The 26,124-nt window shown below is 34.5% G+C and overlaps 1 protein-coding gene across 1 annotated transcript in view; it reads left to right on the forward strand.

The window, feature by feature from the left end:
• The window catches only part of NCOA3 (nuclear receptor coactivator 3), a 105,123-nt gene that overhangs the window by 28,534 nt on the left and 50,465 nt on the right, over positions 1 to 26,124 (forward strand). Inside the window, exons 2-4 of the mRNA XM_051976531.1 lie at positions 4,814 to 4,898; positions 22,154 to 22,258; positions 25,140 to 25,312. Of these exons, the coding sequence (XP_051832491.1) occupies positions 22,164 to 22,258; positions 25,140 to 25,312 (268 nt within the window). The 5' untranslated portion in view covers positions 4,814 to 4,898; positions 22,154 to 22,163. The remainder of the gene's footprint in view (positions 1 to 4,813; positions 4,899 to 22,153; positions 22,259 to 25,139; positions 25,313 to 26,124) is intronic.

Here is a 26,124-nt window from a genome sequence, read left to right on the forward strand (position 1 = left end):
ATCTTCTATAGAGAGATTTTCCAGATTTCTCTTAATTCTAGTTCCCTCCCTGTTATTTATTTTCTATATATCCTATGTGTATGTATTTGTTTATTGAATGTCTTTTGAGGGCAGAGACTGCTTTGCCTTTTTTGCATTGCCAGTGCTTACACAGTTCTGGCATATAGAAGATGCTTAATGCATGGTTTTTGATTGTTATAGTCCAACTGATCTCCAAATAAAAAAATCGTTCCTAAATATATCTGACAAATTGTCATCCATTTTCTATTTGACATTAAATAGGGAATTCCTGCCTGTTGTGGCATTCTACTACATTAATATTACTCATATACAGTTTTTGTTATTTTAGTAAAATATTTACTGTTTTGTGGAGTTGTGAAATGATCCAATTATTCTGGAGAGCAATTTGGAATTTTGCCCAAAGGGCTATATATAGCACTGTACATAACTTTTGATCCAATACTATCCATACTGGGTCTGCATCCCAAAAATATCATAAAAGAGGAAGAAGTGCAAAAATGTTTGTAGCAGCCCTTTTTTGTGGTGGCAAGGAACTAGAAATTGTGCAGATGCCCATTAGGAATGGCTGAATAAGTTATGGTATGTGAATGTAATGGAATATTATTATTTTATAAGAAATTTCAGAAAAACCTGGAAAGATTTTGGACTCATGCTAAGTAAAGTGAGCAAAAGCAAGAGAAATTTGTTCATGGTAACAAGAAGATTTTGTGATGATCAACTATAATGGACTTGGCTCTTCTCAACAATGTGCCATCCACATCTAGAGAGAGAACTATGGAGACTGGATTGAAACCTAGTGTTTTCAGTTTTTTTGTTTGTTTTCTTTCACATAGGTTTTTCCCTTTTGGTCTGATTTTTCTTGCACAACATGACAAACATGGAAATATGTTTAAAAAATTGCACAGATTTAATCTATATCAGATTGCCAGTTTGGGGAAGAGGAGGTAAAAGAGGAGGATAGAAAAATTTGGAACACATAGTCTTACAAAGAGGAATGTTGAAAGCTACCTTTATGTGTATTTAGAAAAAATAAAATACTACTTAAAATTTAAAAAAAGCTTTTTTATAGCAAGTTTTGCTCAAATGCACTTTTGGAATGTGTAGCCTTGTTCATACATTTTTGTTTATATTTCTTCCACTTGTGATAAGGAATTTATCACCCTTCCCCTAACCTTTCACTTTTCAGATATTGTTTATACTTTCAAGTAGATGATAGGAAAAAAATTTTCATGTAAACTTTCCATTTTATAAACCCTTCCAGCTCTAAATATGTAATCCAATGACCTATTAATAAATATACTATATATTTTCTTTACTTTAGCTTCTGAAACCCTTTATTTGAGAGTTGTGGGCTCCTCCTGGACAGGAGGATATCACCTGGACAAGAAGAAAGGATGTTTGTGTGTACAACCTTTTTTGTTGTTGTTGTTTTGTTTATATGGATTTCAGTGATTTCAGTTTTAAAATACTTAAAAGGTAAATACAGTTTGGTTAAGCACATGCAACTGTTATACTTGTTGAGTATTTTTTTTTTTTAAATTGTTATTTGTCCACTTCAGAATTCGACACAGACCTAAGGGTAGGAACAATTTACCTTGGATTTTATTGATAAAATTTGAGAACTTAACTTTTTTTTTTTTATAGAACCATTTTTCTGAAATGGTTCTCTTTTTACTGTTGTCCTGTATTTTCCCTTGTATCTCTTCTATCGTTGTCATATAGTCTATCTTGGAATTGGGAGTTTAATTCCTATCAGAAATTCTACTTTTAAATTTTTATTATTGCAGCTGTTGAATTTTTTAAATAAAGCTTTTTATTTTCAAATCATATGCTCAAATAATTTGACAATTTTGACCCTTATAGAGCCTTGTATTTCAGATTTTCTCTTCCTTCCCCCCACTCTCTCTCCTAGATGGCAAGCATTCCAATATATGTTAAACATGTTAAAATATATATTAAATCCAATATGTACAAACATAGTTATACAATTCTCTTGCTGCACAAGAAAAATCAGATCAAAAAAAGAAAGGAAAAAAAAAGAAAGTAAATGAGTAAGAGAACAAAATACAAGCAAACAATAATAAAGAAAGTGAAAACGTTATGTTGAGATCCATATTCAGTTCCCACAGTCCTCTCTCTGGGTGTAGAGGGCTCTCTTCATCAGAAGATCATTGGAACTGGCCTCCACCATCTCATTGTTAGAAAGAGTCACATTCATCAGAATTGATCGTCATATAATAATATGTTGCCTTATACAATGATCTGGTTCTGCTCATTTTACTTAGCATCAGTTCATGTAACTCTCTTCAGACCTCTCTAAAATCATCCTCCTGATCATTTCTTATAGAACAATAATATTCTGTTACATTCATATATCAAAACTTATTCAGCTATTCTCCAACTGTTTCCAGTTTTTAGCCACTACAAAAAGGGCTGCTACAAACATTTTTGCTCATGTGGGCTTCTTAACCTTCTTTAAGATCTCTTTGGGATATAGAACTACTAGAAACACTGCTGGGTCAAAAGGTATGCACAGTTTGATAACTTTTTGAATATAGTTCCAAAGTTCTTCCAGATGAATTTTGTTGTTATTTTTTCTAGGTCAATAACTAGTTTCTTGGGAGTTTGATTGGTATATCACTAAATAAATAGATCAGGTAGTATTGTCATCTTTATTATTTTTGCTCAACCTATTCAAGAACACTTGATATCTGTTTACAGTACCACCAACAATGTAGTAGTGTCCCAGTTTTCCCACATCCCCTCCAACATTCACCCTTGTCTTTTCCTGTCATCTTAGCCAATCTGAGAGGTATGTATGGTGTCTCAGAGTTGTCTTAATTTGCATTTCTCTGATCAATAGTGATTTAGAGCACCTTCTCATATGATTAGAAATAGTTTTAATTTCTTCATCTGAAAATTGCCTGTTCATATCCTTTGATACATGGAGAATGACTTTGAATTCTTATAAATTTAAGTCAGTTTTCTTTATAATTTAGAAATGAAGCCTTTATCAGAACCCTTAAATGTAAAAATGATTTCCCAATTTTATTGCTTGCTTTATGATCTTTTCTTCATTGGTTTTGTTTGTATAAAACCTTTTTAACTTAATATAATCAGAATTATCTATCTGATGTTATGAGTTCCATTTCTTCTTTGGCCACAAATTCCTTCCTTCTTTACAGATCTAAGAGGTAAAACATCCTATATTCTTCTAATTTGCTTATAATATCACTTTTTGTATCTAACTCATGAACCTATTTAGATTTTGTCTTGTTATGTGGTGTTAGTTGTGAGTTGAGCCCTAATTTCTTCCATACTAGTTTCCAATTTTCCCAGCAGTTTTTTGTCAAAGAGCGAGTTCTTATCCCAAAAACTGGTGGCCTTGGGTTTGTCAAACACTAGATTGCTATAGTTATTGATTATTTTGCCCTGTGATCCTAACCTATTCCACTGATAGACTACTCTGTTTCTTAGCCAGCACCAAATGGTTTTGATGACTGCTGCTTTATAATATAATTTTAGGTCTGGCACAGCTAGACTACCTTCATTAGTATTTTTTTCATTAATTCCCTTGAAATTCTTGACTTTTTGTTCTTCCAGATGAATTTTGTTGTTATTTTTTTTCTAAGTCAATAACTAGTTTCTTGGGAGTTTGATTGGTATATCACTAAATAAAGAGATTAGGTAGTATTGTCATCTTTATTATTTTTGTTCAACCTGTTCAAGAGCACCTGATATTTTTCCAGTTGTTTAGATCTGACTTTATTTGTGTAGTTTGTAGTTGTGTTCATATAGTTCCTGACTTTCCCTTGGCAGATAGATTCCCAAATATTTTATACTATTGACAGTTATTTTGAATAGAATTTCTTTTTGTATCTCTTGTCAGCAATTGCATTAACAGGACTATTTAGATTATCCTTTGGAAGTTATAGTTTTAGGTAAAATTTTGGAAAATATTCGAGGATTAAGCCATTTGCCCATCTAGCAGTGATTATTTACTCAGCAATATGAGTACACGTATCAGTTTTGGAACCTTCAATTTTTTTGGATAGAACTTCGTTGTGTGCTTTTACGTTTGAATGCCTCATAATTATTTCCCAAGAGCCATTTATTTTTCTAATTATTTTGAACAGCCTCTGCTTTACAGAATGCTTCAAGCGATTTTCAAGAAATCAATTCAAATGCACAGCTGTTATTTGAAACTTTTCCTTAAGTTACTGTAATTCTCCAGTGACACCCAGAAACACTTACTAATTAGCCTATTTAATAATACCTCATAGAAGACAGCAATCAAGCCTAGTGGATAAGCCACTGGTCTGGAAGTGAAAAGACGTTGGCCCTAGCACTTAGTCACAGAAAATCTAATTACAGCAGAGACTTGACATTCTAGTTCTGGATACATTTGTCTTGCCCTTATTACTTAACAAACAAACAAACAATACCAACAACAACAACAACAACAACAACAACAACGACAGAAACACTAAACCCAGCTTTTTTGCCACTATGAAACACTGTGACCACAAAGATTAAATATAACTGTTCTTTGTCTTTCATACTCAAAGATAACTAGTGACATGATGTGGAAAGTCAAGATACAGAGTGTTTGACAATGACTGACTAATCCAATATAAGCTCAGAAGGCTCTGTCATAGATGGGGCCTAAATAGTTGAACATTTGGGATGGAGATTTCTCTAGATTGACAAAGATGTCAGCACAATGACTCTATAGATCTTCAGTTTGGTCTGCAGCTTAATACCTCTTTTTTCCCATACTTTCTCTTTCCAGGGCTCCCACATGCTGAGTTAGTCCTGGCAATGCGTGTGTCAACTTCATCATTTCTGTGTACATCCTTGGAAAGATTACTGCCAAAGTAAGTGAACTTATCCATGATATTCAAAAGAAATCCAATATATTTGAAAGAGAGAACTCAGTAGATACTGCATCCAAGTGCTAAGTGAAACAAGGCTAGCAAATGAAGGCCAGTTTACTACAGTTAGAGCTGGATCCATGCTTTTCTGCAGTGGCTGCTATGACAAGTGCTGTGAAGCTGGTGTAGTCATGTAATCAGATCTAATGTAGTCAGTAAGCTCATATGCCTACCCAAAGAAGTGAACCACAGGCTCATGACACTTGAAGAAAAGTGCCATGCCATTGTCTTCAGGGCCTATGCTCCCACCATGATGAATCCTGATGAAGTCTAAGAGAAATTTTATAAAGATCTGGAGATCCTCATCATCAGTATGCCAAAAGAGGACGATTTTCATCGACTTTAATAATAGAGTCAATCCTGATTTATCAGACATGGCAGAGAGTCCTTGGGAGGAAAGGAATTGAAACCACCAGTAGCAGTGGTTACTTATTACTTAAGAATTGTGCATCTCACAGTCTTCTCATCATCAACACGGTCTTTTACTTATCTAAATGCAGTTATCTAAATGCAGGTTATATAAAGATATAACCTTGAAGTAAGCACTCAAATTTAATAAAACTATATCATTATTTGGAGAAGAGACAGGCAGGCTATAAGAGTGACAACAATAATGTGTATTTCTGTACAAAAAAAAATCAGGGTTTGTTGCCCAGAAAGCACATAATAAATGCTTTTTCAACTAAGATATCTACAGTGCTTATTACAATGCCTGATGTGTAGTAGGCATTTAATAAATGCTTATTCCTTCCTCCCTACATCCATTTTACACTTTTATGGATTCCCTGAGAGGTCAACTCAAAGCTACTAGTATCTGAGGCCAGATTTGAACTCACATGTTTCTGACACCAGGCACATCTCTAATGTGGCTTACATAATATGATGTCTTAAATAATATCAATATTTTCAATAAACTTAAAAAGTGTAAGGCTTTGGTACTATTATGATAGTAATTTTTCATCTTTGGTTTCAAATCCTTTATTAATTTTTATTATTTGGGTGAGAACAAGGCTATTTCTTCTGCTTAGGAGATTACTGAGCTCTGATCCTATGGGTCCTGGTAGGTGTGCTTCTACATTATCTTCCCCAAGCCAGGACCAGCCATTTCCAAACTGTGCCACCTGTCCCTCAGATCACTTGGCTTTGTGTTTTGAAATGGCTTGTGTTTTGAAAATGTATGAAAGTCAGTTTTCTGAAATTGCAAATATATTCTTCCAGAGAAACCAATTTACAAACAAGGTATTTTAGTTCCTGGATTAGTTTGCAAAAAAAAAAAAAATAATAATTAATGAATAAACATATGTTAATTACTTATTATCTTCCAGATAACTGTGCTAAAACAAACAAGACTGTTCCTACTCTTAAGGAACTTAGGTTCCATTAGGAGAAGACAAAAAATACAAGGGAGTTGAATGGCTTGGAAATGCAAGACCACATGTTACATGGAAGTCTGGTTATAGGCAAGATAAAGTGAAAGCTGATCCTTCAAAGCCAAGTGATCTCAGGGACAGGTGGCACAGTTTGGAAATGGCTGGTCCTGGCTTGGGGGAAGATAATGTAGAAGCACACCTACCAGGACCACATAGTATCAGAGCTCAGTAATCTCCTAAGCAGAAGAAACAGCCTTGTTCTCTTCCAAATAATAAAAATTAATAAAAGATTTGAAACCAAAAATGAAAAATTACTATCATAATAGTACCAAAGCCTCACACTTCTTAAGTTTATTGAAAATATTGATATTATGTAAGACATCATCCTAACTTTTCTGGTTTCTGAGAGGCAAAACTAAAAGGAAAACTCTTCATGCTGAGAACTTTAATTAGACCCCAGTCCATCAGTTTTGAATTTGTTTGATAAAGATATATTAGAATTCCTTTGATATCATGGATTTTGGAGTATTTTTTTCTTTAAGTTTATTTTTTTATCTGGAGGAAGGAACCAGTTTAATTTTACTATCACTTAGTTGAATAATATGAAGTATGTGCCATATTATACTTTTTTGTTTTCATTTTTTATGGATATCTATATGCTTAAGTTATTTGAAATTATTTTTATTAATTTGTTGTTTTCATGTTACCAACATTTTCCAATCTGTACTTCTCAAAGGGTCAGCTTCTCTTATGAATAATGAAAAACGGGGGGAAAGTCATGCAAAACCATGCACCACATTGAAAAATCAGTAATTAAAGAAGACAAAGAAACAAAATAAAGTAACATGGCTGGTTACATCTTCATCCTGAAGTAGACTTTTTTTTTAACTGCCTTTGCTTTAACTATAAATACTAATTACACTTTTTCCACAGACCCATTTCTATATTGGTAATCCTTAATCTCTATAAAGAGGAGAGATGCCATCACATGTGTCATTTTTGGGTCCATTTTTAACCAGTATAATATTATGGCAATGTTTTGATTATTTCATAATTTTTGTATTTTTGGTGTATGTTATTGCAGCTATTATAGGTATTGTTTTCCTGGTTCTGTTAATTTTACTTTGCTGTTTCATCATATTCATATACTACAGTTTAATCATCTCCTTAATAGACACCCTTCTTAAGATTTTTTTTGTTAATTATTAAAAATGCTATTCTCTTTTGACAGTACAAACCTGTATTTATTTATTTATTTGATTTTGGGGCTGAGGCAGTTGGGGTTAAGTGACTTGCCCAGAGTCGCACAGTTAGGAAGTGTTAAGTGTCTGAGAACAGATTTGAACTCAGGTCTTCCTGACTTCTCTATCCATTATCTCTATACACTGCGCCACCTAGTTGCCCCAAACTTGTACTTCTTTTTAAAAAATGCAGGCAACTGTATTATATTAAACAAAATTAAAGAAAGAAGAACTTAATAGACGCTGGGACTGGTTTGGTATGCTTTTGATTGTACTATTAATAGTAACTTTTGCAGTATCACTTTGGACATCAAAACAAAATTTAGTCCCAATAGTAGAGTTAAGACAGTTGGCCTACAACATTCTGAAGGCTAGCCCAAATCAAATTAAAATGTAATTGAGAAATATTTAACTAAATAAACAAACAGGAAAATATCGATAATGTTAAATTTCTGGTCAATATGTGGTCTTCAGGAATCTTCGTGTGAGATTTTGTGAACCCTGTTTCTCTTGAGTTTGCTACTGCTTTGTAGTCTCATTTGAACCATCCCCTCCATCAAACCTGGGGAAAAAGAAGTGAATCACCTTTGTGTACCTCTCTCTTCCCTAGTTTATCCTCTTCAAATCAAAAAAAGCTGTCTGAAAGGCTTGCTTAGATTGGTCTCTCAGGGAATCAATAAATTTGTAAAATGGATTTGGACAGGGAGGAATAAACATTTATTAAATGCCTACTATGGGTCAGGCACTGTAATAAGCATTGTAGGAAATGCTTTCGGGGCACCAAACCCTGAACTTTTTTGATACAGAAATACAAGAGTAAAGACATTTTTTGTCCTTAAGAATTTTAAGTTCCAATTGAAGAAACAATTTGGGAATGGGAATTGATTGGGAGTGTTTTGTTTGGGGAGGACACTGGAAGGATGGGTGGAGCCTTAGAGAAGTTGAGAAATTATTTCTAAGAGTTTTAGCAATATTGTTTTGATTAAGATTCCAGAACTAGGAAGGATGGAGAAAGATCATCTGAGGCAGGAAGGGAGTATTTTGGCTCAGAGAAGTGGCTGAGGGTAAAAGAAAAGTAATTCTGGGGCATTTCATTTTCTTGCAAAGATGAGGAGAAGAAATAACTTATCTGAGATGGGTTTACTGTCAGATTTCCTATGCTTGTTTGGCTAGTAGCTCTGATAATGAATATTGGTTCTATACCTTTCCTGTATCCCAGATAGAATATTAGAAAATTCATGTGTAATTGACCTTTATCTTTTCTCCTTCCCTGTTTGCCTACTCACTCCTGAATTAAATCTCTTATAATTTGGTATTTGAATTTTTGGCAAATAATTTAACAAGTATGCTTTTTGGAAATATATACCCAGTTGGTATTTTTCTTAGTTCCTCCCCCTCCCCCTTTTACAGAACTTTAAGAAACAAATTCCATTAATTTAGGAAGAATAAAATAATTTATGTGGAATTGTGACATGTGCTTTTAAATTATTGAATTAACTAGTTTTATTGCTCTGTTATGGTTTTCTTTAAGAACTTCTCCCCTCCCCCAATAAGTTATCTAATGGAAGCAGATGTTGTTGATTGACTTTTTTTTTCTTTTTGGACAGAGTGCTCTTTTTATCCTTGTTCAGTTGCATGCTTGCTAGTCTATATTTCACTCTGAATATCGAAAGATTACATTATCAGCTCACATACCAGATTCTTCACCATTTTCCCTGTGTTGTTATTCAATTGTCTGACTCTTTGGGACTCCATTTGAAGTTTTTTGGGCAAGATACTAGAGTGGTCTGCCATTTTCTTCTCTTATTCATTTTACTGAAGAAGAAACGGAGGTAAAGAGGGTTACATGACCTGCCTAGGATCACATAACTGGTAAATATCTGAGATCAGGTTTTTTTTTTTAATAGTGGCTTTTTATTTTTCAAAATAACATGCAAAAATAATTTTTAATATTCACCCTTGAAAAACTTTGTGTTCCAAGTTTTTCTCCCTTCGACAGCAAATAACCTGTTAAAGATGTACAATTCTTCTATACATATTTCCACATTTATACAAGTGATCCAATATAGGTTAAACATGTGTACAAGAAAAATCAGTTCAAAAGGGGAAAAATGAGAAAAGAAGACATGCAAGCAAACAATGAAACAAATGAAAAAAAACAACATACTATGTTGTGATCCACATTCAATCCCTACAGTCTTCTCTCTAAAGGCATATAGTTCTCTCATCACAAGTGAGACCAGAGTTTCTGAACTCAGAAAAATTAGTCTTTTTGACTCTAGGCCTGGCATCCTAGCCACTTTGCTACCTAGCTGCTCTGTTTTTTGTTTTTTGTTTTTCCTATAGGCTAGTTAAATCTCTTCTTAATTATTTTTTGCTTGAGCCAACTTAAATACCATGAAAATTCCCTTTGATATACCATAATTGCAGATGTTCTTAATTTTTTTGGTATCATTTTGAACAACTTTGGCAATTTGGCAAAGTCTTCAACACATGCTCAGAATATTTTTAAATACTTAAAATAGGATACATAAGATTACATAGGAAATCAATTATATTGAAATAAAGACATAGTGGTTTTTTTTTTTTTTTTTCTTTCCCTCATCCATTCTTCTGCCCAGGAATGTGCGTCCAAATATTACAATCCTTACAGAGTTAAATTTAAACATGTTCTATATAGAATCCTTAAAATACTACACACGCATTTAAACATAAGAGTTTTTCTGCTCAAAAGTTTTTCAGTGGATCTTCACTGGGAAGTGTCTAAAATGCTAACATCTTCAAATAGTATTTATGACCTTAAATAGCATGGGTGGTGTTCCATCTTTTCTGCCCCATCTCATACTGTTTTCTTCCATGTAATTCTTCCGTTAGACTAAAACCTTCTTTGGTCATCCCAATGAAGTGCTGGGTAACTAGCTGGGGTTGGCAGAGAAAGCCTGAAACATTAATAAGATTATAATATTCCCTGAGGGAAGAAGGGAAAGGCACTGATGGGATCAGCTCAGTTTTATAGTCCCAATCCTATGGAAATCTTGAGAGACCCCAGAAACCAGAAAGCCAAGTTATGATGTCAAACTTCTCATGTTCAGTTTCTCTTATAAATCTGTCTATGACTTAAGGCCATTTTTGCTGAATCCTTTTGCTGGGGAGTTCTGCCTCATGTTATCTTTCTTCTCACCCCTCCCCCCATGCCTCATGGTATCTTTCTCCTTGTTATAGCTAACTCTTTTAGGGTGCTATATCCCTTTTAGGGTTAACCTGTCAACTAATGTGCAATTCCTTTCCTTTACTAACTCCTTTTGGGGTTCATCTGCTAAACTTTTCTGTGGATTTAGCCTACCAGTTAATGGCATACTTCCACTTCATGGCATATTCCTTTTCTCCTGGTTAATTGTGAGTTCCACTGGGTAACTTGTCTTTTCCCTTATTAATTTTTAAAACTCCTTTCCTTGATAACTAGAGGCTTTCCCAAAGATATTTCATATTTACTGCTCTTGGTGTCTGTTTTATCTCTCATTAGGTCATTGTGAATTCTTCAAATGTGCCTTTCACTTTGTATTTCAAACTAGGAATTGACACCTGCACTTCATCATTTGGTGCCAAATCTCACGACCCCCTCCCCTATCCTATTATTCACATCTCCCCCGTGCCTTGAATGTAAATTATTCCCCCTCTTTATTTATTGAATCCTTCTTATTTGTCCCTTAAAACCTAACTAAAATGCTATCTCTTCCATAAAATCTTCCCTGATCACACTTTCTTCCCTAGTATTTTTCCAGTTTAACTTCATATTGCATTTATTTTATATCTACCTCTGTATTTGAGTTCGTAATGAAGACCTTCCTCTGCTTATGCAATCCAACATATTCTTTGTATGGACAACCGTAGAGTTGCCTAAGCCATCAATCAGTGATGATTGGTATTACTTTAAATGTCCACACTAAGTACTTAGCCAAAGTTATCATATAACTAGATTGATGGATAGGGCATTGGATTTGACTTCAAGAAGACCTGAATTCAAATCCTGTTGCAAATACTGATTTGATTTATTCTGGAAAAACCACAATCTGTTTCTGGCCTCAAAATTCTTATCTGTAAAAATTGGGACAATAATAGTACTGATCTCAGAGTGTTTATGAGCATCAAAGGAGGTAATATTTGCAAAGACCTTTGTAAATCTTAAAGCACTATATAAATGCTATCTATTTTTATTAGTACCTAAAATAGTGTATATTCCAGTTGTCCCAAGAGTTGGTGCATTTAAAAGCTATTATAGCTTTTAGTACATTCTATTTGAGCAGGATTCAGTTTGAAAGAAGCTTTTACATCAAATATATTTATTTTTTTCCCCTAAAAGGTTTGTGCCTTTGTATGGTGTATCTGGGTTGGAGGTTTGATGTTCTGTTTTTGAATGAGTTAGTCTCAATTTTAAGTCTAAAACAATTTGTTTAAAGGAAAGAGATCTTGCAGAATTAGAAAATAGACTTCAATCAAGGATTCATCTTTTTTTTTTTTTTTAAGGGTTTACTATATTGTTTAGAGCTAAACAAGTATCAGAATTCATCAAGGAGAAGGAAATTATTGATAAATGAAGTGAAATGTACTAACACTATTTTTAATAGCAGAACACTGAAAACAATTTATGTCCCTAATGATTAGAGAATAGGAAATAAACAATTACTGAATGCCAAACATTTTGTTAAGTAGTCAAGATACAATGAAAGGAAAAACCAGTCCTTCCCTCAGGGATCTCTCAGTCTAATGGAAGACAACATGCAAATAACTATGTGCAACCAAACTACATAAAGAATAAAGAATAAATAGAAAGGTACTGGAGTTATGGGAGGTTGAGAAGGGATTCCTCTAGAAGATCGGACTTGAAGGAAGCCAGGGAAAGGACATGAAGAGGGTGAGAATTCCAGACATGGGAGGTAACTAGAGAAAATGGTCAGAGCTGAGAGATATGAGTATGTTGTTCATAGTCTCTTTTCTCCACATACTTGTGTATGTGTGTGTGTTTGTGTATGTGTGTGTAAAAATTGGAGAGTGATCAAATAGGGAGAAGATGCTGATAGGAAGGGGGATCAAGAGAGGTTCTTGTAGAAGGTGGAATTTAACTTGGGACTTGAGGGATGCTAGGGAAACAAAGATACAGAGTACAAGGAAGGAGAACATTGCAGATGTGGGAGGCAGCCAATTAAAATGCACAAGAGTTGGAAGATAGAATGTGTTGTGCAAGAAAGAGAAAGAGGGACACTGTCAGTGGATTGTAGACTACTTGGACAGGAATAAGATGTAAGAGTCCTGGGAAAGTATGAAGGAGCTATGTTATGAAGGACCTTAAAAGCCAAGTAGATTTGATATTTGATCCTAGAGGTAGTAGGGAGCCACTGGATTTATTGAGTTAGGGCAACATGCTTAGACTTGTGCTTTAAGAAAATGCCATGGATTGCTTAGTGAAAAATGGGAAGGGTAGAGACTTGAGACAGAAAGACCAACCAGAAGTGTGCTGCAGTTAGTTGAAGTGTGAGGCAATAGTGGCAGCTGTGTCAGAGGACAGAAGATGTTACAGAAGTAGAAATAACAGAACCAGGTAGCAGAGTGGATTTGGGGAATGATCATGAGATTAATCCGAGTTGTGTATTTGGATGACTGGGAAAATGGTGGCACCCACAACAGTAATAGACTAGTTAGGAAGAGGAGAGGATTTTAGGGGAGAGATAATGGATTCAGGATAGTTTAGGTAAACTTTCTATAGGTTACCTTTTCTACAAGATCTTTCCTTGGCCACTTGTTAACCTTCTATCCCTTTTGAAATTCCTCTGTATTTGTATTGGTCTGTATAGTTGTCTCCTCCCTGTGTGCTGTAATTTTCTCAAGGCTAAGGACACCTCAAGGCTATTGCACCATGATGAATGATATATAAAAAACATGAAAAAGTAAGATTGGCACATAGTGACTACCCTGTTCATACCTGTAAATAATGGGAACAAGATAAACTGAGCCCCTGGGAAGCTCAGAAAATTGGATCAAATGTACTTTATTATATATATACATACATATGTGTGTGTGTGTATGTATACATATATACACACACACATACACACACACACAGTTGTAATGATCTAAATTGTATGTATCTGTGCTTACTTAACTTTAAAATTTCACAAAATAAGGATAATGCCTCCTACTGATTCTGGCTTCTTGTATATATCAAAAATCTCAAACCATTTTTTCAGAGAGCCTGAGGAACTTGGCTTGGAATGGATCCTAGAATCCCTAGTCCAGACCATCCCTGAAAAATCATCTCTTAACAGCATTTATGACATGGTTATTCTGAGATTGAAGACCACTAGGGAGTGGGCACCCCCACTTCCTGAAGGGTTCAGATCTGTCACTAGACATCAGGAAGTTTCTGCTTACATAAGACCTGAATCTCTCTCTCCAAGCATCTTACCCCTTGCTCTTCTTTCTGAACTTTGGGGCCATACAGGGCAACTCAGATTTCTCTTCCATGTTCCTGTTTTTCAGATATTTGAAGACAGCTTTTTGAAAGACTTCTGAGCCTTTCCCCCCTTCCCTTTGCTTCTGTCCTGCCTCAGATTCTCTGCAGACCTCTGATCTCTCATCTCCAACTGCTTTTCATATGTCTCAAACTGGATATTCAGTAGACATCTTAAACTCCCTATTTCCAAAATGGAACTCATATTTTCCCTGTTCCCTCTCTCTGCCCCTCTGACTCCCTCCTCCTCAACATTCCCAGTAACTGTAGAAGGCAACACAATTCTCCTGTATCTCAGGTTCACAACCTAGTAGTCATGCTGAACTCCTCACTACTTCTCACCGCTCTCCTTGCCCCCCCCCCCCCCCCCCCCCCCGCCCCTCCCCCGGTCCCTCCCATCCAATTTGTTAACAAAGTCTGTTGATTCACCTTTGCAATATTTCTCTCAAATATACTGACTTCTCTCTTCTTACTGTCTGCAATTCCAGTGCAAACCCTCATGCTGGTAGGGCTGCTTGCCTCAGGTGTCTCCATTCTAATCCCTCTTCCATTTAGTTCTCAGTGATTTTCCTAAACAAGTCTGATCTTGTTATCCTTCTCCTCATTAAACTCCCATGATTACATAATATTTCCAAGATGAAAATACAGAATGCTATGTTTGATGTTCAAAATCCTTCATGATCTAGTTCCCCTTTTACTTTTCCATTTTTCTTAAACCTTACTCCCTAAAACGGTGACATTGGCTTCCTGGCTATTCTACAAACTAGACACTCCATCTCTTGGCTCTAGGTATTTTCTCTGTCTGTCTTAAATGCCTGAAATGCTTTTCCTTCTCCCTTTCCTCTCCTCAACTCTGCCTACTGACCTTTTAAGTCCCAACTAAAATACTACCTTCTATCAGAAGTCTTTTCCAAAGGCTTAGTATAGTACCTGGCACATAGTAGGGGTTTAATTGATTTATTGATTGATTAATTCTTTTCCTTGTTAGCTCCTTTAGGGCAGAAACTAGTTTTCATTCAGTTCACATTTGATTCCTATCATTTAGCATAACACTAAGCACTGGGTTTAATGATTAATATATGTTTGTTCGACATTTCATTTATTGAGCTAACTTCATGAAGCTGTAGCTTCAACAGCAGTCATACTCCAGTAACATTGTTTCAGCAGATAAGCTAACCCAGGTTAAGAGTAACTCAACAGACTTCAAAGCCATCAGGGAATGGTGGTGATATCTGTTCCAAGCATTGGAAGACTTCCACCAGTGGAATGGACAGATGAGAACAGTTCTAACAGTCATGAAGTTGATTGAAGCAGGTGCTTTGGAGCACTTAGAGCTTAGATAGATATTGGAGATGCCAGTATCATCTGTTGTATTCTGGACCTTCACCAGTCACCCTGACTTTTGTCTTGCCACTGGGCTAAGATAACTGTGGAAGAGAGGTTCAGGTTGCCAACTTTGTGCAACTTTGCTTCACTGAAATCCAATTCACATACAAGTCGAGACATGACTCTGTGATGTCATTATCTTTTTTGATGAAGGATAAACAACAGCAGTCTACCAAAAGTCCCACCAGTCTTTTTCAGGCTAACAATTGTCAAACTATATCTCCTATGTACTATATTTGTGAAGTGGAGTTTTTAAACACAAATGTTTTCTTGTTAAAAATTATCATTCGTTGTTGGAGGGGATGTGGGAAAACAGGGACACTGATACATTGTTGGTGGAATCGTGAACACATCTAGCCATTCTGGAGAGCAATTTGGAACTATGCTCAAAAAATTATCAATATGTGCATACCCTTTGATCCAGCAGTGTTTCTACTGGGCTTATACCCCAAAGAGATACTAAAGAAGGGAAAGGGACCTGTATGTGCCAAAATGTTTGTGGCAGCCCTGTTTGTAGTGGCTAGAAGCTGGAAAATGAATGGATGCCCATCAATTGGAGAATGGTTGAGTAAATTGTGATATATCAATGTTATGTCATAATATTGTTCTGTAAGAAATGACCAGCAAGATGAATACAGAGAGGACTGGCGAGACTTACACGAACTGATGCTAAGTCAAATGAGCAGAATCAGGAGATCATTATATACCTCAACAATGATACTGTTTGAGGATGTATTCTGATGGAAGTGGATCTCTTCGATAAAGAGAGCTAATTCAGTTTTGATTGATCAAGGATGGACAGAAGCAGCTACACCCAAAGAAAGAACACTGGGGAATGAATATAAACTGCTTGCATTTTTGTTTTTCTTCCCGGGTTATTTATACCTTCTGAATCCAATTCTCCCTGTGCAACAAGAAAATTGTTTGGTTTTGCACACATATATTGTATCTAGGATATACTGTAACCTATTTAACATGTAAAGGACTGCTTGCCATTTGGGGGAGGGGGTGGAGGGAGGAAAGGGAAAAATCGGAACAGAAGTGAGTGCAAGTAATAATGCTGTAAAAAATTACCCTGGCATGGGTTCTGTCAATAAAAAGTTATTTTAAAAAAATTATCATTCATAAGACCAGAAGTGTCAAACTTATGTGAATTGCAAACCTAATGTGCATCTAAAACCAGATTAAAATATAATTAGGAAATGTTGAACACAAATAAAAATACAATAAAACAAAATTTGTGGTTTTCTAAGTCAATATGTGTTCATCAGGGTTCTATTTCTACTGCATTAGGCAACCAGCTTTTGTTGAACAATTTGACCTAGAAGAATTGTAATCAAAGTTCAAAAAAAAAGTTAGCAGTATTTGTTTTGTTGTAATATTTTTAGTATATGGTAGATGAGTAATAATAGGTTTTGTCCTTGTTTCATTTATGTAGAAATTATGTGTGGTCTCTTAAAAATATATTTTTGTGTATAATAAAGTCTGGTCAAATTAATTTAAAGACTTTAATCCATATCTAACAAAAAACAAGGAAAAGACTTATTCTGGTATTGAAAGAAACATTTTAACATTTACTTTTCTACTGGGATACTGATACATTGTTGGTGGAACTGTGAACAGAAAAAGTTATCAAATTGTACATATTCTTTAACCTAGCAGTGTTTCTACTGGGTTTACATCCCAAAGAGATCTTAAAGCAGGGAAAGGGGCCCATGTGCAAAAAGGGCCTTTTTGTAGTGGATAGAAACTGGAAACTGAATGGATGTCCATCAATTGGAGAATGTCTGAATAAATTGTGGTATATGAATATTATGGAATGTTACTGTTCTGTAAGAAATGACCAATAGAATGATTTCAGAGAGGCCTGGAGATACTTACATGAACTGATGCTGAGTGAAATGAGCAGAACCAGGAGACCATTATACATGGCAACAACAAGACTATACAGATGATTGATTGTGGTGGACATGGCTCTCTTCAACAATGAGATTGATTCAAACCAGTTCCAAATGTTCAGTGATGAAGGGAGCCATCTGCACCCAGAGAGAGGACTGTGGGAATTTAGTGAGGACCACAACGTAGCATTTTTACTCTTTTTGTTGTTGTTTGCTTGCAGTTTGTATATCATCATATTTGTTGGGTAAACACCATTACTGTTGTTTTTAATTAGTGATTTTTGCATTAATAATTTCATATATAAAAGCACTTCTGGAGCTAAGAATTTTTATAGCCTGAAAAATGGTACTGTTCTTGGAAAATTTGCTGTATTGGGTCTAGTACAGCTAGAGGATGTCATTAAACTGTCAGGATTGTCATTCATATCTTTTAACCTGAACTAGGTCCCCAGAATTCCCTGTAGCTTTTAAATTCATTTCTTGCTTTCCTGTCACCTTCCCTGTAGCCACTAATCAAAGCCTGTTATTCCCCTTTTCCTCAAACCCCTCTAATTCTATCTTTACCTTCTTTGTTTCTATGCCATCTGTTTATCTCATTCATTAGGCAGTGTGAGTATCTGTATTTCTGAATCATAAACACTTGCCTCTCTCTTCCTTCTTATTCTCTTTTATTTCTTTTTATCTTTCCCCAAATAATGAGGTTGTCTTTTTTCCTCTTTGACAAATGTAACCTTAGATCTAGCTGTGCTTGTGTTCTGATAATTTCCAGTTTTCTTGAGGACTTCCATCCTTTTATCATACTTCCATGCCCTCCAGCCTTCATTTTCTCCATGTTTTTTTTGGATCTCATTTACTTCTCATTACTACTCCTTTACTTCTGTGTAAAAGGTAACTTTCCCTTCATTCTGCTTATTCTCCAAAGCCATTTTCCTGGTTCTTTCCTCTTCTTCGTTATTAAACTGGTACACCGACTCATCTACATTTGCTTTCTCTGCTATTGTAACACCCATCACACCTCAATCCCCCAGCAGATTTGGTTTTCATCACAATTCCATTACAGATTCTGCTTTTCCCAATTACTGCCCCAGTAACTAAATCCTTTTAGTCCTTAGTTTGATCTTTCTGTAACTTTTGATATTGTTGACTACTTCCTTCTTAACACTGCCTTGCCTTTTGCTTTCTGAAACATTGTTCTTTCTAGTTTTCCTATTACTCTCGACCCTTCTTAGTCTTCTTCCCTCACTTTACTAGTTACTGTTTCCTAATTTTGTTCATTTCTGTTCTTTCTTCAGTCTTATTACTCTACCTTCTCCTTTGACAGTCTCACTACTAGTTTATTATCTCCTTAGGCTTCAATTTCTTTATCTGTAAAAGGGGGCCTGGGTTTAGATTGCCTTTTCTAGCTCTGTTGATCCGTTGACTTATAATTCTATGTATGTGAAACTATATATACTAATTTTAACTCTCCTCTGAACACAAGTCTTACATTTTCACTCAATTTTCTGAGCATCTCTGTCGCGCTGCAAAAATAATCCCTTTCTTCAAGGAGCTTAATTTTTCCAAAACCAAATTTCTCTTCTCAAAATAACAATATTCCTCTTAATTTACTCTTTTTTTTTTTTTTTGGTGGATGACACTGCTACATCCTTCCATCTACTCAATATATAACTTTAGAGTTTTGTTGACTCTTTCCTTTTACTTATTCTCTTTGACCAATTCACAGTTACTAAGCACTTTTCCTTTAATTGGCCCTCTTCTTTCTATTACCAATCATCACATTAATTCAGTTTTTATCACCTGTCTTTGGATTATGTTTTAATAGTTTCCCAACTAGTCTATTTATGAGTATTCTCTTCCATCTCAAGTTATAGCCTTATATTTATTATAATCAATATGTTAATTATATTATAGTCTTGCTTCAGACTACCTTATAATTGATATTCCCTTCATCTTATAAGGTTTTACATCTAATATGCAGATTAAGGTAATTTCTCCTAAAAACATATCATTTCTTTGTGATTAGGATTCAGGTTTGGCTCTGTGAAAAGTGAACAAGTTTACCATAGTGTTAAGAATGCACTGAAATGTAAATAACAGCATTGAGAAAAATTTAAAATTTCCAGTATATGAATGTGTTATTGTAGCTTTGCAGCTAAAATTAACAAATTAGTTACTTTGGACACCTGGGTTGGAATCTTGCCTCAAATATTTGCTAGCTGTTTGATCATGAGTAAGTGAGTAATTTAACTTCTCAGACCTAGCCTTAGTTTTCTCATCTGTTAAGTGGAGGAAATTGTGAACTAGATTGTTATAACAGAAATGCTTTGCAAATATTAAAGAATATATACATGTTGTTATAAATATGTAGAGAATTATTAACTTTGTCATGATTAGTGGTTAATTGGAAAACATTGGGTGTTTTTTACTTAATACATTTCAAGACAATATTTATTTTAGATAATATACTAGGGGAATAAAAGATCATTTAGTTTTAACTTTCTGTGATTAATATTAATGCATAGTAATACAATTTACAATGTGAAATAGGTTTAAAGCTTAAGCTTAAAAAAAAAAACCCTTTATTACAATGTTGGTGTGTATCTGAGGTTTTCCTCATTTGAGATTTTCTTTATATCAATGACATAACAGATCTAGTTCATAGCTCCGTACTTCCTGGATAGGTAATTCCTTGATACAAGCAGGAAATTTGTTCAGAGATGGGATGTGGGGTAGAACATGTAGAGTGGGGAGAAGAGAAAACATTCTGGTGTCTGCCAGAATTAATTTAATAGTATAGTTGGAGAACTCCTTCTCTCTTTATACATGGAGAAGTAAAAAACAAAACAAAAACACACACAACTGAAAGAAAACCAAATCACTAGTTTAACAAAATATCTGTTAAACCCTATGAGCCATCTTCCATCATATATGTTATTTTAAGTCCTTTCTCATTCCTTGTTTCATCACTTATAACTTTCACACAAAATGGCTAGAAATTTCCATAGCCAAAATTTTGGTATGGCTTCAGTTCTTTATGATTCTTTATGGTCCTTGCTCCATGCTTCCTAGGCCTGTACAGGAGTACTTTATTTATAATTTTTTAAATGATGATTTATTCATCCTTAAAAATTGTGAAGTTTTGGGGTTGAAGTTTATGGTAGTTTAAAAAAGTATTTCTTGGTAGAGTTCTGCCACCTAGTGGGAAGTTGAACAGTATTCAATATGACAGCATTGGATAAAAATAGGTCTTTTATTTTACTCAACAAAAAAATTCTTTATGCATTTTTTAAGCTAATGGAGATGAAAGTTTTCAATCAAAAAGCATGTGGTCAGAACTAATTATATGACAACATTGTGTGTAAATATTGAGGATACAGAGAAAAATAAAAACAAAAATAATCCCTGTCCTTAAGGAACAGAAATTAATTTTAATGGGAGACAAGATTTTCAGACAAATTTTTTGATTTGTCAGGAAGTTTAGTAGGCAAATACTTCAACTCTATCTTTATTTTATAATCTAAATAAGTTCTTCTTTCCCAAAATATTTCCATAATTATGGATAGGCAATCATGTGACTTCTCTGGGCTTCATTTTCCTCATCTGTGAAATGACAGTGTTTGACTAGCTTGATAGGAGTGTCCTTAGATGTCAACTAACGTTTTTTAATAGCTTTTTATTTACAAGATTATATGCATGGATAATTTTTCAGCATTGACAGTTGTAAAACCTTTTGTTCCAACTTTTCCCCTCCTTCCCCCAGATAGCAGGTTGACCAATACATGTTAAATATGTTGAAGTATAAGTTAAATACAGTATATGTATATATGTTCAAACATCAACTAACATTTTATATGCCAGTTATTTTAAATATTTTAGGTTTAGTGGGTGATTTTTTTTCCCTTTTAGAAATCTTTCCATGTTTAAATCAGCATTTTGAACTGATTGTTTAATCTAATTGAACATGGTAAGGAAAAGTTATAATATCCCTGAAGGTCATCACTGACCTAAATGTCAAAGTTCATTATTTTCCCAGTCTTTGTTCCTCTTGACAGTTTTGAATGATCTGATGCTTTTGATCACACTTATTGAGATTATGTTCTTATCCTTTGGGTTCTATTGCTTCATCTTCTTGTTAACTGTCTTCTGTTTTTTTCTTCTACCTCTTACTAGTTACCTTATGATTGAAATTTTAGAGGGAGGATCTTGGACTTTTCCCTCTTCACTTTCCATTTTCAATCAGCTGCTATGTCCTATCAATTATACCCCCTTAATAACTTGCATATTTATCCTTTCCTTTTTTTTATGTTATTATGAGTCAGCTAGGTGATGTAAGTGAATGAAGTGCTTCATTTGCTTGTCTGTCATCTTGCCTCAAATGCCTGGCTAGTCACTTAACTCCTTTTGGGCTCATCTTCATTTATAAAATGGAGATAATAATAACCTACCATATAGGAATACTTTAAATTTTTATACTGTTCTGAAGATCTCAAGTCTGTCCTCTTTCCTTGATTAGTTTTTTTTTTAAATAGAGTTGTTGTAAGGATCAAATGACATAAATAAATGTAAACATTTTAAAGTGCCACATAAGGGAAAACTTCTTGGATAAGGCACCAGAAGTTCTAATTAGGAAAAGTGTGTTCAAAATTTACATGTACAGTGTCCCTTAGCAATGCCAGCTTCATTGTCCTACCTCTTCAGATGAGAAAGTTCTATATTGTAAAATATGGTCATGATATTGCCTGATACCTTTTATGCAATAGAGAATAGCTAACCTTTTTTTTTTCCTTTCTCTTCTCAGTTGCTGATGTATGGTCAAAATGAGTGGATTAGGGGAAAACTCCTTAGATCCGCTGACTGCTGATTCCAGAAAGCGTAAATTGCCATGTGATACTCCAGTACAAGGGTAAGAAAGTTCTTTTTGTGTATGAACTTAATATCACATAGCTTTTTACAAAGATCTATTGATTTAAAAAATTCAGAATGATACATTTTATTTTATTTCATTAAAATTTTTAACAGTTTTTGTTTTGACGGCACGATTTTTTGCAAGTACTATTTCCTTCCCTTAATCCAGAGAGCCATTCCATATAATAAAAAAAAAAAAACAGTAAAAAGAAAGAAGGGGTAAAATAGTTGAGTAAAACTAGACAATATATTAACCAAATCTAAGAGTATATTTGCTATTATGTACTCATAATTTTCTTCCTCTGCAAAGAAGTAGGAGCCTTGGTTATCATAATTACACAGTATTCAGCTTTGAATGTTCTTTCTAATTATATTGTTATCATTGTATAAATTATTTTCTTTTTTTCACTTATTTCACTTTTTGTTGGTTGGCTCATGTTAGTCGTCTCTACCCCCCGGTAGTCTAAATATTCATGATTTCTTACAACACCATAATCATATAATGCAATTTAAGTGTTCATAGTCAGTGGGCATGTGTTTTGACTACTTACCTACTGGGAAATGGTATTTGTGATATTTACCAATATTTCTTGGATATTAGAACCTAATCATGGATAGCTGATTCGAAGATTCTTTTCTTCCAGTTTATAATTTTCCTTCTTATCTCAATAGCAATGATATTTTTCTTCAAGTAAAAGCTTTTCAGTTTTATGTATTCAAAATTATCTGAAGTGAAACATTAAAAGAGTAAGAATAGAGGAACCATTTCCAGACATCAAATTATATCTTAAAGGAGTAATCATAAAAATAGTTTCGTATTGGCTAATAAATATAAAATTAAATTAGACTGTCTAAAGAATTAGAAACTGTTGAACTCAACAATCCGGTCTTTGATAAATCCGAGGATATAAATTACTTTGGGATGAATTCCCCCAAGGACTCATGGGAAAAGATTGAGGCCAGCTGGTAGCATAATAGATAGAGCACTGGGCGGGGGGAGGGGAGAAAATCAGGAAGACCTGAGTTCAAATCCAGTCTCAGAGACTTCTTAACTGTGTCATCTTAGGCAAATCATTTAATCTCTCATGACCTGACAAAATGGATTCACTGGAAAAAACATGGCAAACTGCTCCAAGATCTTTGCCAAGAAAATCCTAAATGAGGTCATGAAGGGTTGGATGTTATAGACATAGCTGACCAACAAGAAAACTGGAAGATAATTTGAAAGTAGGTTTAGTTGAATATTTTTAACATTACAACGACTATATACATGCATATATATATATAGTATGCATATTCTATATATTATTATAACTTATTATAACTACTAATATGTAATCTGAATTTTAAAGATTACATCAAGAAAAATCAAAATACTTTGATTTATGAAAATTTGTGAAAATTACTCTAGGTTTTTAACCAAACAAGGGACAGAGGCATCACCAAAGTCAATATCTACATATTTTAAAATAAATTTTTATTCCTATTCTTTAAAAAAAATTACCTGTGTTTCTCAGTGCATCTTAACATAGAATAAAAAAGAAAAAAGGTCAAAAAAGCTAACAAAGAAAGTCTGACATTTAGTGCTCCGTGTCTGTAGTTTTACAGCATTAAGTTTTGATTACTTGTTATTCTGGCATTAGCATGTATTTTAGATATAAAGTAGTTTTGTAGCAAGTATAGCACCTCAGTATTAGAATAGTCTGCCCTATAAATGAAAGAACTCTTATCACTAGATGGGTTTAAATATGGTCTAAATGACTCTTTTAAGAGTGCTATTGACAGAGTGCCTATGTTCAATAGGATCTTGGACATGTAAGTTTTCTTCTCACTCTGAAATTCCTTGGTTTCATAAAATTGTTTTATAAAATGACTTAAGTTGATATCTGATAACATTTATAAACATAGCATCATTGTTCTAAATGAAGTTTTAAGTATTAAAAAAAGAATATGTTTTTAGTTTGGATAACAATTTAATGACAAGATATGTGTTTCTTCTATTGAAAATTAACTTTCATCTTAGTAGAACATTTTTTTCTGCTTTTTTAGTACTTTGATTTAATGTTAAATTGGAAGCTTAAACACAACTGCCATGAAAGGACAGTTTATCAGCAATTTCATATATTTATGGTTCTGGAAAAACGTTTGTTATTGACCACAAATTTTCTTTCACTAATAGCTAATTTTCCTTGTAGTTGCAATAGTGTGTATAACACACGTGCGCACACACACATGTATACATATACCCCACCTCCAATACTGATTGATTCAGAGTTGGAAAGGAGGAAGAAAATGAAAATGTGCTACATTACTTTGGGGAGATTGTAAAGTGCTTCTACTCACCTTAAACTTCCCATAGCAGTATACACCCCATATTTTTGATATTAATACTTTACCAGTTTTGAGCTGTGTGTTAACATGATTTAGAACATGTGCCTCTGAAGAATTATAGATGAGCACTATACAGATGGCATGCTGGAATGAAGATATAAGTTGGTCAGTTTCTGAGAGTGAGTTCTATGCCATGATGAGGATGGATGACTAGGGTGGTCTCTTGATGTCATGTGACATAAGGAGAAGTAGAGGAAGCATATTGGATGAAGACCTTATGGTTAGCTTTGTAAGGACATGGATGGGCTGTCTTCTCTGTTCTTGAAGGGTCCTACACATTGATGAAAACACAGATTCATTCAAGCTTTGCAAACCTCTTTACATCTCTACAGCCCTTGGAGATAGGCCTCACTTCACAGATGGAGAAAAAACATAACTTGGGTCCTGTCACTAGTGAATGTTTGGATGTTTCTGGACCATGTTTCTCCTGCCTCCAGGTTGCCTCGATACATCCAGAGTCTTTATCACATAACTGTTCTTTCCCCTAGTCTGACTGGCAGTGGTGAGAAATGGCGACGGGAGCAAGAGAGTAAATACCTTGAGGAATTGGCTGAGTTGATATCTGCTAATCTCAGTGACATTGATAGTTTCAATGTCAAACCAGATAAATGTGCAATATTAAAGGAAACCGTGCGACAGATTCGACAGATAAAGGAACAAGGTAATGTGGAACTTTAAAGCAATTACTAAATCATAAAAGTTATTAAATTCATGATGATTCCCATTGTTAATTCAAGCTTGGAGCTCTGTTGGAATTTTTTTAAATCCTTTTTGCTACTCAATGAGTCTTCAGGTAGCCACAGGTAGCCACTTTATCTGAGTGAAGTTGGATTGAGCAGAATGAGATGACAAGTGGGTAAAGAGGGAACTATATTGACGCTCTCTTATTTGATTTGTTATGTAATAGCTTGTATGTTGCTAATCTGTTTTCAACCATGGCTACTCTTTTTAGAAAGCATATTTAATCTGTACATTTTTAAAATTGGACATCCTGTAGGCTTCCAAACTTAGTGTGTCAGTCAACAATCCCTGAATATTTATAAAATCCTTAATATATGCAAAATACTTTTCTGTGTACTGGGGACACAATGAAAGACAAAGACATGGCCCTAGTTCAGAAGGAGCTCACATTCAAATGGAAGAACCAACTACCCTTTTGAGCAAAAAGTGTGTGTAGCACTTCTTTACACATTTTACTTTCTGATCTTGGGGAATCTCTAAGGGTCCCTGGACTACATACATTATAAGAACTGTTGACTTAGTGCACACGTGCACTATAGGAGTATATGGGGAATGAGATAAGGGATGAGAAGTCATTTCTTATTAGTTATCTTGTCATTACCTTCTCCACAGTCATTCTCATATATAATGCCAGTCTTTCCAGTCACTTTTAGGCCCTCATTATTTTCCCCCTATACTGTTGCAGTCACTTCCTGTTTGGTCTCCTTGCCTCAAGTCTCTTACCACTTTAAT

Source organism: Antechinus flavipes, chromosome 2, assembly GCF_016432865.1.
Source record: "Antechinus flavipes isolate AdamAnt ecotype Samford, QLD, Australia chromosome 2, AdamAnt_v2, whole genome shotgun sequence".
Taxonomy (NCBI): Eukaryota; Metazoa; Chordata; class Mammalia; order Dasyuromorphia; family Dasyuridae; genus Antechinus; species Antechinus flavipes.